The sequence below is a fragment of the Fusarium verticillioides genome, chromosome 3, assembly GCF_000149555.1.
Source record: "Fusarium verticillioides 7600 chromosome 3, whole genome shotgun sequence".
Classification (NCBI taxonomy): domain Eukaryota; kingdom Fungi; phylum Ascomycota; class Sordariomycetes; order Hypocreales; family Nectriaceae; genus Fusarium; species Fusarium verticillioides.
In genome coordinates this window covers 3,630,188-3,644,258 of record NC_031677.1, presented here as the reverse complement: position 1 = coordinate 3,644,258, position 14,071 = coordinate 3,630,188, and the positions used below count along the sequence as shown (strand labels likewise).

At 50.1% G+C, this 14,071-nt stretch overlaps 5 protein-coding genes across 5 annotated transcripts; 3 read left to right on the top strand and 2 right to left on the bottom strand.

Annotated features, from left to right (window-relative positions):
- Positions 1–79: 79 nt before the first annotated feature.
- On the bottom strand, positions 80–919 carry FVEG_05454 (hypothetical protein; the record flags this gene model as incomplete). The annotated part of the gene is made up of 1 exon (XM_018893683.1): positions 80–919. One exon carries the CDS (start codon positions 917–919, stop codon positions 80–82), a length of 840 nt encoding a protein of 279 aa, XP_018750566.1.
- A 641-nt stretch (positions 920–1,560) lies between these two features.
- FVEG_15640 (hypothetical protein) lies at positions 1,561–2,270 on the top strand (the record flags this gene model as incomplete). Its single annotated transcript, XM_018904831.1, has 2 exons — positions 1,561–1,568; positions 1,625–2,270. 2 exons carry the CDS (start codon positions 1,561–1,563, stop codon positions 2,268–2,270), a joined length of 654 nt encoding a protein of 217 aa, XP_018750565.1.
- Positions 2,271–2,454: 184 nt separating this feature from the next.
- Positions 2,455–2,760, top strand: FVEG_15639 (hypothetical protein; the record flags this gene model as incomplete). Its single annotated transcript, XM_018904830.1, has 1 exon — positions 2,455–2,760. The coding sequence occupies one exon, from the start codon at positions 2,455–2,457 to the stop codon at positions 2,758–2,760; it is 306 nt and encodes a 101-aa protein (XP_018750564.1).
- Positions 2,761–4,254: 1,494 nt separating this feature from the next.
- Positions 4,255–5,792, bottom strand: FVEG_05452 (hypothetical protein; the record flags this gene model as incomplete). The annotated part of the gene is made up of 3 exons (XM_018893682.1): positions 4,255–4,571; positions 4,624–5,329; positions 5,583–5,792. The coding sequence occupies 3 exons, from the start codon at positions 5,790–5,792 to the stop codon at positions 4,255–4,257; spliced, it is 1,233 nt and encodes a 410-aa protein (XP_018750563.1).
- A 5,508-nt stretch (positions 5,793–11,300) lies between these two features.
- Positions 11,301–13,532, top strand: FVEG_05451 (hypothetical protein; the record flags this gene model as incomplete). Its single annotated transcript, XM_018893681.1, has 2 exons — positions 11,301–11,354; positions 11,415–13,532. The coding sequence occupies 2 exons, from the start codon at positions 11,301–11,303 to the stop codon at positions 13,530–13,532; spliced, it is 2,172 nt and encodes a 723-aa protein (XP_018750562.1).
- Between the last annotated feature and the right edge of the window lie 539 nt (positions 13,533–14,071).

The following is a 14,071-nucleotide window of genomic DNA, read 5'->3' as shown; positions in this document are numbered from 1 at the left end:
CACCAACTCCTTCCTACCATAAGAACGCCTGGAGCAATGATGTCACCTAGTATACGAAATAGAAAAGGTTCCGCCAGGCTCAGTCCCTGAGCCAAGCGCGACGCTTTTCCTCCTTGCGAGCCCTTCGCTTCTCTTTGAACTGCTTCAGTTCGGCCTTGGAAGGCTTCTTCCCAGAACGCTCTGCCTTCAAGCTTCGGCCGTCATGGGCATTAGCTGCGGCCTCAACGTCAAAGAAGGCGTTCATCTGGCGCTTTGACTTGGCTTCATCACTATGACGCTCAGGCCCTTGGCCAGCTGCTTGGAACTGGCCTGTGAAGCGGTTGAACGTTGCTGTTGCGGCGTATATCTCTGAAGGGTCAGCGATCCCAGTGCTTGTAGTCGCAAATTGGTCTTCTTCCTGTGTGCCTTTTGCGTACCAGGCGTTGGGATCGTAATCGCCATGGATTGCCGGGTTGTAGCCTCCAGCGATAGGTTTCTCTGAGACTGGAGGTTGAGGAACGCCTGGGGCGGTGCCTGGGGCAGCGGGTACAGGAGCGCTCGTGGCAATACGAGGGTTATCCCACTGAGACTTTCCGGTGAAACGGTTCACAAAGAACCAAGCCTGCGTGTTTGGGTCCCATTGGCAGTCCCAGCCATCATCCTCTTGTTGCGGCGCAGGCTCGTTGGGCAACGGAGGGCCACCAGGTATAGGTTCGCTTGGCAAAGGTGGTCCATCTGGTGTTGGCTCTTTCGGAAGAGGAGGCGCATCCTCATCATCGGGGCCGCTGTTTGGGTCCTTAGGAGACTCAGAAGCCTCTCCGTCTTCGCGATCATAACTCTCCTTCACCGGTTCGATTGCGCCGTCACGCTTTGGCGATTCTGGCTTTGGCGACTGGGCTGCGGGCTCCTCTACGCCTGCGGATGGCTTAGGCGACGACATGGCGATTATGGCGGTTGTTGTTGCGATGTTGAAGCGTCTATCATCCCAAAAATGAGTTTACGAAAATCGACAGTGTCATCATGATACTTATGCACCTGGAGTTTGTCTTAGCAAAGATGAGCGAATGTGGTTGTTGTCATCCAGTGAATGGAGTCGCAGGCTACGCTTCACATAGCAATAGTGCCTTATACACGCCGTCGAGAAACGAATCGTTGTTGGTGACGACGTAGGATCTAAAGAGATGGTAAATGCAGATGCGAATAATAATGAAGAATGAATCAGAGGCGCCTGTAATGATGCATAAATTAGGCGGGGCCTTCCCGGTAAAGCGGATAGCTCTAATCACGTGACCGGTTCAACCTCCAAGCTTGTCAGTCTGGAATGTCCTGGAAATACAACTTATAACCTTGCATCTCAGTGCTGTACAACCATGTAGTATCTGACCCCGATGAGTCTACCCATTCCGCGAAATTCATCATATCAGCCAATGCGGATTTAACTGCCGTTGTCGTAGGATGTCGTCTTTCTTGTCCAAGGCCTCCCACGAGGGAATGAGGCTAAGCAAAGCCTCGACCGTTCTGAATGGGCAAAGACCTCCAGGAGGCCCATAAGCCAATTCAATAGGTAGCTTTCAGCTCTTAATGGCAATGTATTCGTTAATGTTTTGTCTCTGCTTCTGTAGTTTTGTGGTTGATTAGTTCACAGCTATGCTTTGGCCAAGTCGCTTGTTTTATATAATCTCACTGTGTTAGTAGCCACAGCTCATGGCTCACCAAATGATGAGTGTGACTGCTATCTCACTAATGGCACCAACTCTGCATATTACTCACGACACAGTTTCTATGGCTACCGAAACCTTGGGGACTATACGGGAGTTCCCAGTCCTATCCAAAATGCATCCAGAAAAGCAGGTGTAACAAGCGACTATTTCAACAGCGATACTTGGGATGACAGCTGGAGCATTCAAGACTGGAGCAACCGTGGGAAAGGCGTCAGTCTCTCAGGCGATGCAACTGTCCTAACGATCAACTCTCCCATCAACATCTGCATTGAAAAGAATGACGACAAAGACGTGGCCTCGGATACGTTCCTCACTATGCGAACCATGCGGCTGCCCGGTTTCCAGAGCGCTGCAGAGTTCGACTCTGTGTCGACATATTACTACGTCTCAGTACGGATGCTCGCTCGTGTCACCGGCAGCGCGGGTGCATGCATGGCTGTCTTCACGTACCTTGGGGGTGAAGAGCTAGCAGATGTACAAGAAGCTGATATCGAGATCATGACCCGCGATCCCAAGAACCGGGTCCAGTACACAAATCAGCCTTCGTTCACGGAGGATGGCGATGGGTAACGGCACCCTGCCCGAGGGTGTTGAGTGGGATGATTGGGTTGTGCACCGATTGGATTGGACACCTAAGCGCTCAACCTAGTATGCTAATGGTCAACAAGTAGCCAGTATAGAATTACAGACACCGAAGGACCCGGCACAGATCATTCTCAACGCGTGGAGCGACGGTGGCTCGTGGAGCGGGAATATGAGCCTCAATGGTGCAGCATATATGGAGATCCAGTGGATCGATATGGTGTATAATGTTACAAAAGACAACGAGAAGAAGAGAAGTTTAGATGGCAGGGTGTTGGAGAGAGATGCTGAGCAAGACGGTGAGCTGATACGACGAGATGATAGTAAGGGTGCATGTAAGGTCGTATGCAGCATCGATGAGGCGGATGAGGCTGGAGAGACCAAGATCCTTTCGAAAAGTGCGGCGTCTCACATGCTGAATATGCGATACTGGACAAGGACAATTGCGTTTGGAATCATGCTTTTGGCGTATATATAAAGCGTTACAACGTTGGAGCATATTTCTGGGTTTATACAAGTGTGCGTGGAATCGTCTCACGTGATTGAGTTCATGAAAGACAGGTATTTAGTTTTCAAGGTAGAATATCCCCATGCTATGTTCTTCAGTTCATCATGTCTGACCTTGCCTCTGTCCTCAAAGACAATGGCTTCAACGCTAACAATAGGGGTTCCAGAACATCGCCGTCTTCTCCCGCAACTCCCCAGCCTTTCCCCTTTCCTCACACTCTCATCAGCCAAACTCACACTATCGTCGATCATCTAAAGTAACAAGTCCCACTGATTATCCCGCATCCGTTCCGACCCGCCTCCGACTTCAGATCACAGGCCTCGCCCCAGTGTCAACTAACAACTGGGGACTGAAGCAGTGAAGCCATTAATAACACTTACATATCGCATAACAAGCCTCGTGGGTATTCGGCACTACGCCAAGATTCACCTTAACTTGCTTGGCCTTGTCCCACATCGTGTAGCATCTTCCCCAGTTCAAGTCTTGCTTAGTTCCTTGTTGGCTCCAATCTGCTGTGTCCATGATCGTGCAATTCTGGGGTAATGTTATTGATTAGAGATTCAGAAGTTGTTCCACTCGGTGAGATCGACGATAGACAATGATCAAGAGTTGATGGAGAGCGACACATATTTCAAAAGATGGTATTCAATGCGTGCTTCGTTACGCAATTGCTATGTGTAAGTCCCATGTCCCGTTATAACCAATTACTGTATGATTTGATATCTCAAGAATAAACACCGCTTTCAACAGATCCTTTGTCTGATCATAAAACTTTTAGAAATCATGAAACATTGCGTCTTCTGTCAAACCAAATCCCGCCATCGTAATATAATGCTTGTTTTCTTTTTTCCAGTGTCCTTTCTGCGCCACTGTCCTATCAACTGTTTTAAGCCGACAGGTAAATCTCGCTCTTGAAATGATTTGTCGTTCAAAGTTGTAATAAGCGATAACTAAGTGCTTTTGTATATAGTAGTAGTGCTAGAGCTGTTCAACACGATATAATCTCTATGCCGAATTGTTCTGTCTTTGCCTGTAGTCGTCAAGTCCTTCGACGTGTCTTGCCATCAGGATACTACCATAGCCCTGCTCATCCCCAGCGGGATACGACATGGAGAATGGGTATGACTATAGGCCTCGCTGTGGTGAGCCTGTTGCTCAAGTCTGTTGCGGTGGGATATATCTATCGCACATCCCGCAGAAGAATCAACAAGTCAATCGCGTCGAAATTGCCTTTCAATCAAGTGCGACCGTTAAGTGTTATCTTCATGAAGCATGCCAATGGTGCGCGAGGTTGATGTTAAGGAGTGGTTGGTTTCTCAACCCCCCAAATTCTCGACCATGGATTTCAAGACTTGAGCGAGCTGACGGGAGTATAGAGTCTCCCATGATAGCAGCTCTTCAGGCGTCCGTCGGTGAATGGACCCTCTAGGTGACCAGTTCCAGAGGTTTGTTCGAGCAACATGTTCACCTCATATTGGCTTGTTCGAACTGAAACTGTTGCCCATTGGGGAATGCCATGCTGGCACTCAATCCAAAAGGGTCCCAGTCCAAGCCATTCTGGTCTAAAAGCTGCGTCATTGATGGATATTGCGAGTGCGAGGTTTGTGGCTGCTGGACGGGTTCATGGGATGGTGTCATCTGGTGTCCAGGTCCACTAGAGGCAGGCGACATCATCATAGGCTGCTGGTTCTCTCCATTGTAGCCTGAGGGGTATCCTCCGTGACCAGCTGGTGTATCGATTTCAGGCTCGTCAATCATGCCGTCTTGTTCATATTCTTGCTCTAGAAGGTTTATTAGGACGTGTTATCAATGAGCTGACATGAGAAAACTTACCAAGCTGTTCGATATGGTTTTGGAAGGCAGGAGTAGGGTAGTAAGAAGCTCCGGATCCTGTTTGGCCTCCACGTCCGCCATTCTGCATCATCGATGATCGAGGGACTTGTGTGTTCTGAGGCATCTGTTGCTGTTGCTGCTGGGGCATCTGCTGGCGCGACATGCTAGTCATCGAACCTCTCATCGACATGTTATCCGAGGCCGCAGGAGAGAACGCGGAGCCGGTATTACTCGGCGAGTTGGAATGAGACGATGGTGTGGGTCGATTCTTGGGTGAAGTAGCGTTCGAATGAGGTTGCAGCGGAGGTGGCAGTACTGGCACAGGCTCAGCCTTGGGGGCGATGTTCGAGTTTGATCGTCGAGACTGGTGGTGCCGGTTCATAATCGCACGCTGGATAGGAGGAGGCTGAACGAGGTTCTGAGGCATGTGGGTTGGTCCCAAGTTGGGACTACCCGTCTTCGCGCGAAGCTCAGCCTGGACATCGATTCCCTTTTCGAGGAGAATACGCTCGAGAAGCGAGTTCTTGTATCGAAGCATCAGACACTCATCGGCAGCAGTGCGGTGAGCCGCCTGGAGGTTGTGTAGGTTGGACTCATGGACGCGGATGGTCTCTTCGAGTTGCTTTATGTATTCAGTTCGGCGTTCACGAAAAGCAGCTTGAGCCTGTCGGTTCCTCTGCTTTCGCTCTTCGGAAGTCGCATAAATCTTTTCATCTTCTGTTAGTCGCTGTTCGAGGGCGGATGTATATGTGCGTCATGTTGTCTTGGGGAGAGACACCTGGGTAAGACCCGAGGTGAGAGCGGGGAAGCTGAGTTGTCGAGGTAATGTCTTGATCTATCCCAAGTTCCCGCATCGTGTTGGTTTACAAAAAGCTATCCATCTTTGTAGAAAGACGAGAAGCAGTGTGTAATGTAGAGTGCATATGGTGTAAGTAAAAGGAAAGAAAGACAAGACTTACAGGCTTGCGGCCGCCCTTCCTCTTGGGCTGCTGAGGCTCTTGGGTGGCATTGGCAGCAGAGGTTATCGCAGGGTGATGATCGCCCTCAGGGCTGGAGCCAACGAGAGAGTCGGTCTCTTCCCGAGAATGACCGTTTAGGCCGTTGAGATGATTGTTGTTGTTTTGGTGTTGCGCAGGATCCGCCTTATCGATTGACATCTTGTCTGCCATTACCCAGACCGGGCTACTAGACGATTTGCCGCGCAGCGGCAAACGCCCCAGAGACGCAAAACGGGAATTCTGTTACGTGACGAGATGGAACGTCAAGACGACGACGGGCGCAAAGAATCGAGACAGGCAAGTGTGCGCCCGTTGGGTTTTTGCTTTGCGGTTGCGGGCGTAAGGAGAGCGGGCGCAAGAGATAGGAAATGCAGCCCGGATTGGGGGTTGTACGGGGGTCAAGAGCGTACTGGAGTGTCAAAAGGGCCCTTATCAGACGCAGAAACGCAGACAAAACCAAAAACGCTTGGCTATCAGAGACAGTACTGGCTGAGCGACAATGATACGCGCTGCGTCTAACAAGCGCCTATCAGTTGTAGGTCGCAGGTAAGGGTCTTTGCAAAACGTAAGAAATTCTACCAAGAGATAAAAGACGGGCTGTAATTCGCGTCGAGTTCTTGGGGGGGGACAGTTGCGATAACAGAGAAGGGGATCACTCAGGCCGCAAGGGAATACGGTTTTATGTAATGTAAATTAAGAGGAGGGAGCAGCCTAGGAAACTCCGTCTTTTCTCTGTCGACTCGAGGGCCTTAGCCCTTGAGCCAATCAAGGCCTCGTATTCGAGGGATGAGAGTGGGCTTCCGAGGCCCATAGGTGGAGCAAGGAGACATCCACTAAAAAAACCAGTCCATCTCAATCTTCACCTTAAATTCTTCAGTATGGCCCCTTCACTTCAACCCATCCATTAATCCATTGGTTTCGACATGGACATCCATCGTCAAACCATGCCGAGTGCACGGTCCCATCGTGATCTCTTTTTAAGCATTTCACATGAGGCATAAAATCGTGAAGCGTGCAATCAGTCGCCAACAAACAGTATGTGCACGCAGCGTCACTTGCAAGGGGCGAGTGAGAATCGAGTCTACCGTAGCAGAACAGAACAGACCAGCCCACCCGCACTCCCACAAGACGCTGCAGCCATGCATGCCCTGGCACACTCACATCCCACTCAACCTTGGAACTAACTCTTCTCGCCCATGCTCTTTACGGTCGAGCTGAACCCAGGGTGGAAAAGACCAACCTGGCCCTGATGTGAGACAGTGGGATGCCAGAGATACGCTCCCTGATAAGCATACAAATGATCTTTTCGAGGCTCGAGGTTTGAAGATATACAAATCCTTCAGCCCCTCAACCGTCATCATCAAGGCTTTGTTTGTTTTTCGCTCATGTGTCGTGTGGCCGCCGGGCCACTCTCTCTGTTGGCTGAAATGATCGGCAGCTGTAACATCGGAGCCCCCGCTCTCGCTCCAGCCCTCTCTCACCGGAAACGCTTCAGTCACTGGGCGGCTTTCAAGACACCAGCAAGGCCGGCTTTCGGTTTTCCTAGTGGTGTTCAACGGTACGCGGTGCACCTTGGTGGCGGAGGGCATGTGCCAGAATGCGTTTCTCGTCTTTTATGACAGACAGCCCCAAATCTAGCACCCACTCCCTTGACCCAATCATTGATCTGTTATCCCGTGATGGTTGTCGAAATTTTCAGCACTTGTCGCAATCTCTAACAGATGTCCTCCCTTGTCGACGGAATTTGAAGAATCTGAGCTAGAGCTCACAGTGAGATCCCGTCGTGCCAGCATTCTGGTCCGTCATTTCGCTCTGTGCGGTCGATCATCCTGTCATGCTTAATTACACCGTTTGTTTTGGCTGTGACCCTGGCAGTTCTAGAAAACTCGGGGAACCACTATGACCCATCATTCTGGCGCTATCTCTCAGCAGGGATCTGTTTATCTTCAACCCCCGCTGTGCACCCCAACCTTTCTGGCTATCATTCATATCTGGTTGATGGAGGCTGCATCGAAGCCTTCAGCTCTTGTGGTCATCTGGTTCAATATTGAATAGTTGCGGCGCCGCTGGCTTGATATGTACATACACAGTAGGTGAATTCGGCCGCCGTCACGACCGATAACCGGACCCTACACAATCACATCTGGCTTACGCTGCCAGGTCATTCAGACTGGCAAAGCACCAGGTGGAGCTGTCAGCGGCATGAATGTCCAATAGTCGACTTATTTTGCTTAGCGCCTTTCCTTGAGACATCTTGATCCTGGTTTCTCGAGGTCCTCCGAATCCTCCGAACCGAGTAAATTATCCACAGCTTATCCCTGCTGCATCATGTGTTCCAACTACACGAAGCTCCCAAAATGATTTGCGCATCTGGCTGTTGTACTATTTGAATAGCAGTGCACTAGGTGCAGCAAGTGGTTGACGTAGTACTCTATTCTGAGAGACAAATTCCAGAGACCTTGAGGTCAACTCAGGGCACACTTTTTGGTCTATTTTAGCCTGAGCAATGGTCAAAAGGCATACCACGACATGTTCAAGTTATCTCTGCGCCTGATGCTGTGTAGTAACCTGGGAAATTCTTACAGCATGTAACAAAGTCCGTCAAACCTTGAGAGATAAGCGAAACAAGCTGCCTGAGCTTGTTGCATATCAATCTGATATGCGGTTGCTCATCCTTTTGAAAGACAACAGACAAGCTACGTTAGCGCATGGTATGACGGCATATCCCAACATCCCGGCATAAAACCTTAGCACAAAGTTTGCCAGGCAGGAACGGAAACGCTTCTTCAGAACTGATGAGCTTTACTACGGCGTACATGCCATTGTGTTAAAACAGACTTCAGAAATACCGTTTCATCAAACCCAAAACCCAACGCCTCGATGGAACCTTGTGTCGAAGGCTCTCGCCTCTCCCCCAACAATCATAAGCTGAGGACATATCATGAGCAAAGATCTGACCATGTACCCCCGGCCATCGGCGACCAACAATCCTAGGTAATAGTTCATGCTCAAATGCTTGCGACGATGCATCCCATCAGCGTTTACACATGTGCCATGAGTCGCAACCATGGATAACCATCCCAGTCCGTTGTCTTTTAGGGACGGACGTGCATACGTAGGCCCCAGGCCATGTTGTATGCGGTGGTTTAGTGGTGGAGCCTCACATGATGGAAGAAACCTTGGGGTTCCATGTCTTTTTCCAGAAGCGAGTCCATGTCTGATGAAAACTCTGCTCAGTTGATTGTTCATCTCCTGTTGGTCCATGGCTTGCGGCTTGTTTGACTTTGATCTGAGCCACAGATCTCAAGTCCCTTTTTGGTAGGCGATAATTGCTAGTTCTGACGGTGGATTCACAAGTCAAAATTACGACTCCTGCTACCCCGGATCACCCATCCACATTTCGTGGAATTCATGAGGAGTTGTGATGCCCATCTTGTCTTTTGACGGTGAGAGAGAGCTTATCAAATTTTAGCTTTGATATAAGTTGGAGCTCAAGCTGTCGTCTTGACTCTATAGTCCTCACAGTGTTGATGCTCTGATATGGCATCAGTGAACGCAATATCAACCGATAATTGTGAATGAAGACTCTCAAGGTTGATGATGAGAGCACGTACCATGCAATCACTTAAATGGTTGTCAAGCACGCCCTATCGAGTTCTATGGGTTGGTTTCAATGGCTGAGGCCAGGCATACACAATGCAACCCTGTCTGCCTGCCTTGATGAATGAGAATCAGAGAGGCTCTGCCAAGTAGGGTCGAAAATGACGGTTCGTCTCGCTTGACCTAGCGAACCCGCTTGACCAGCATCTCCCGAAGTGCGCCAGTCTCCTGTCCTAACTCAGTTGGGCCTTAGCTTCCGCCCTTGGGTAACAACTTGAGGGTCTTCTCGGTGACGTTGTTCTCATGTTAATGAGCTTCAAGATCGGCATCTTGTCAGAGAAGATCATAATGCTACTCGATCAAGAAGGTAAATATGTTTCATCATTGCCGTTGGTGACAAATCGCCTGGGCTGTGTAAGAGAGAGTTCTCAGGTTATGTTCCTCAGACATTCCTCGCATTAGCATGGTCTTCACGGTCCTTGGCAATCCCTAGCCAAAACCACGCAACGTCGGTTGAATTTACCGGAACTCTCATTCACCTTCCTCACCGAGCAAGAAAAACGCTTTCGCCTCAGCTGACTCCCACTGAGTTGACTAGGCTTCGCCGGGATTGTTGGGTCGCGCCATGGTGCCCAGGCGGGCTGTTCTCTTCGGGGCATGGGGTGTTGCTTCTGGAAATTTTCTAGCGCGGCTCGGGTTACAGCCACTGTGAGATCCGAACAGGAACATCACCCCATGAACCGTGAACGTGATGTGAGTCGATTTGGTCTCGATTTCACGTCGATCACACATGTGAGAACAGCAGCTGAGACAGGGCGGAGCAAGTGATAGAATCTCCAGGAAGGGGAGTATGGATAAGTCCTGTTTGGGAAGTTTACGGGCACGAGATCGAGCAGGACGTATTCGGCGATGGACTTTTGTTGAGTGAAACCTTTCGACTATCATCTTACGCTTCTCCACGCCTTCTCTTGGCATCTCGCTCGACGACACTGGCAAAATCTCGTGACAAAATATGATATTTCGCAAGAGGAGGACTCAACATGAGACTGTTGGGAAGCTCTCGTGACAGGCACCAGATCGCGGTGGCATGATATCCGATTTGGGTATTACTTGCATGCGATAGGTAACGGATGAGAGCCGGTAGATCATATCATAGGCATATTGGAGCCGGCATAGGGATCGGTCTATCATAGGATGTGCTTTCGACAAATTCAGTTGTGTATTGATGGCATTGTGAAGTATACCGTCTGGACTTGAGCTCATTAAGACTCGTGCCCGAGCAGTAACACTGGCATCGACCTTGGGCTAAGTACAGACTTGAGTATTCTAGTGATTTCATTTGGCTTTTGGGTATGTCTTTTATTAGAAGACTTGCTTACGACTTAGAATGGCATGTTGTTTTCGTTGATCCATCAAAGATCAACTGCTGATGTTCTGTGCTTTGGTCTCGTGATACATGAAACAACGTTATTCTCAATTATCGTAGTCGTGATCTACGACTGGTTGGGCCATAGTGAGCGTCGAAAGTCTGAGTGCTGAGAGCATAAACCTGTGCGTTGGCAACTCGTGATGAATTCAACGGGTCTATTGATTTTGCGAAGGTTCAAAGTTACAGGAGGTTTACTATATTATGAGTTAAGGTTAGTATCAGTAACACAAGCTACACATTGATATTGTAGCAAGAGTCAGACACGGCAAAGGGACCTTCAAGACATGTATCGCTATTGAGACATGTCTCTTCAGTTCGATGGACTTCAACTTGTAAACCTGATGTGATGTGCCACAGGGTAAGGTGAACGATGACGATGCACAGTGCCAGGTTGATACCTCGTGCAAAATACTGTGATTGACACTGTGCATGGATACCCGTTGTTATGGAGCTTGGACCATGTAAACAAACCGCAAGCCCCCGCCACTCACAACGTTGGACTTCACGCGCCATCTGGATCGAGAGAGATTTGACATCATACCAGAGACCCCCAAAGACATCACCCACGGGGATCACGACCCTTAATTATTGAAATTACCTGTCCAGTACTTGCATAGCCTGGAGTCTTGACCACATTATTATTATACGCAATGTCTCCTCCGCGCCGTCGCTCGGCCCGGTTGGCCTCTGGTACTACCCCTAAGGTGAGCTCCGTGATGGCATCATGCAATTTTCAAAGACAAGCATCCTGACAGTTGTGACAGAAACCTGCGACATCCAACTTGACCTCTGTTGTTGAAGATGCCGAGTCGCCTGAGCGGCTTCCACAGCCGAAAAGTCGCAGCAAAGCCAAAGGCAAAAACAATGCCGTTCCAGCCTCACCAGCTCCTGCGCCTTCGACGCCAGCGTCATCGGCCATGAAGCCTCCTCATGAAGAAATGCACCCGAGCAAAGCCCATCACAATATGGGCGAACCCTCCTCCGCGATGAGACTGGGCTTCACCGATATCAAGGACACCACCCTCCCTGGCGTCCCACCTGACACACCGTCCAAGATTGGCGTTCCTGCTTCCGATTTCACGTTTCGATTCACGCGCGACACTACCGATTCCACCCTCAGTGGTGATGCGCAACGTCTGATGGAGGAGCTTCGCGGACAGGCTGCCAAGATCAAGGCTGATATGATCGCAAAGCGTGATGCAGAGGATGCTGAGGAAGACGCTCTTGGCCGCAAGATTGCTAAGCCTAAGGGCAAGACAAGTCGTTATAGCGCGGCGCATATGGCGGAGTTTAAGAAGATGGACTCTATCGAGAACCATGCGTCTGCTTGGAGAGCCCAAAACGGACGATTCCAGCCTGTTGTCCAGTCGCTGAAGCGCACACCTTCGAAGGCTAACCTGGAAACGACACCAACTTCTTCTCCTGACAAGTCTGGTCTCAAGCGATCACCCTCAAAGGCCGAACTCGATGTTCCTACACCGTCGACACCTCGTATTACACAGAGCCTGAAGCGCAAGTCGTCGCGTGCTAACCTTGATGAATACCAACAGTCGCCTTCGCCTAAGAAGTCCACTATGCCTCCGTCCAACCTCCCTACCGCCATTGGCGCATCCTCCAAGAAGACACAGTTGTTCCCTAATGTACACCAACGCGTTCCTTCGAAGAGACTCAAGCAGCGAATGGAGGATGACGCGACAACAAACCGACCTCCATCACGCGATGACTCCTCGATTCCTCGACCCAAGTCTAGCGGAAGTGGTTCAACCAAGTTGCCTGCCTCGAGCTCAAGCCTGGCACGACTCATGAGCCCTACCAAGGCATCTCTGGCTCACACAAGCAAACCCACCATTTCTCTGATCAAGTCTCCTTCCAAAGTCGACCTGAAGAGTGGTCTGCCGAAATCCACCAGTACTTCTCATCTCATGCCTGGCAAACCGACTACGCCTAGATCTCGAGTCATTAGCCCAGGCCGCTTCGATAGAGTCAAGTCGATTTTGCGCGGGAACCGGACACCTTCGGGCAATGTTCAGACTGCGATCCCTCAACCCATGATCTCACAGACACCTGCTCCCCCCAAGGCCGATAAGGACAAAGCTTTGCCTCCTCTTCCGTTGACTACTCCTCGACGAAAGGTAACAAAGCACGTCGCTTTCACCCCAGAGGCCACGCGCATTGCATTTGAGCAGAACTCGCCTTCCCCGCAGAAGTCTTGTCTCAAGGCTCAGTCAACACGAGCTTTGGTGGACGAGCAGTTCCAAGGCATTGACGGGACACTTGCGAAGGCGGACTCTGGTGATGTAGCGTACCCCGACCTCAGTGGATTTAGACCACTGCCCGAACCTCCCAGCAAACAGAAGGATAATGCACCTCAGTCTGTCCCCGGCAAGTTCACATTCCGCAGTGATCATACGATCGAGTTTGCCGACGTTCCTGTGCTAGGCTTTGGAGCATCCCCCGGCCAGTCGAGTGTCCGCCAAGTCCGACAGTCACTCAAGCCTAATGCGAAGATGCCCGGTAGCTTCCCTGGTCCTACTTCCCCAATTGGCCTCAACAAGGAGAACAAGGAGCCTGGCTCGGCCAAGATCCTGGTTGGAGCGCCTCATGGCATGTCCAACAAGAAGCGACACCGAACCAGTTGGGACGAGGAAGAAGAGGAGCAGAAGAGTGCCGAGCGTGCAGCCAAGAAGCGTAAGGCTGAGCATGTCCCCGAAGGTGAGGCCCTTCTTGCTCCCCGTCTTGTTGGCGGCACTCCCAGCGCAAAGAAGGTCCGCTTCGGTAGCACGACACCGCGTACCCCTGCTTCTGCCAGCCCTACAAAGAAGCGCGCAGTTCTCAGCTTGAGTCGGCTTAACATGCTTGCTCGTCCTAAGAATCGAGCTTAAGTTTCCACATGGTTGGAATTCACCAAAGAGCAGCTATAGCTGCGAACTTTCTGAAAATTGAATGTCTAATACGACTTTATGTGTCTGTCGTATTCTGGAGATTGTCACGGCAGATGTTATAGAGTCACTATTATTTGCTTCGTCTTGTAGCATGTTGGTCACTCGACTCTGCTGACACCCAGAGCTTGACACATGAAGCTAATGATGAAGCGTGCTTTGATTAAGCTGGAGTTTCGAGATTGTTTTTACCTGGCTTTTTATGTTGACAAAGTCAATGACATGCTGGTTTTTTGTCTCTTTTTTTGCTACACAGGACAAAGGATTTGGGTCACTCAAGGATTAGGTAGGGGGTTTACGGGGCGTTATGGCAAAATGCATCAGGTTCTGAGATAAAAATTCAGATGAGAATAGTTCATCATTGTATTTGATTGTATAGGGTTGTGTATAAACTTAGCACATATCTCTCCCTCTCCCTAGGACTCCTTTGTTGGTTCCGTCTGATATGATGCGTTTTTCCCTGATATGACCTGCACTTTCCT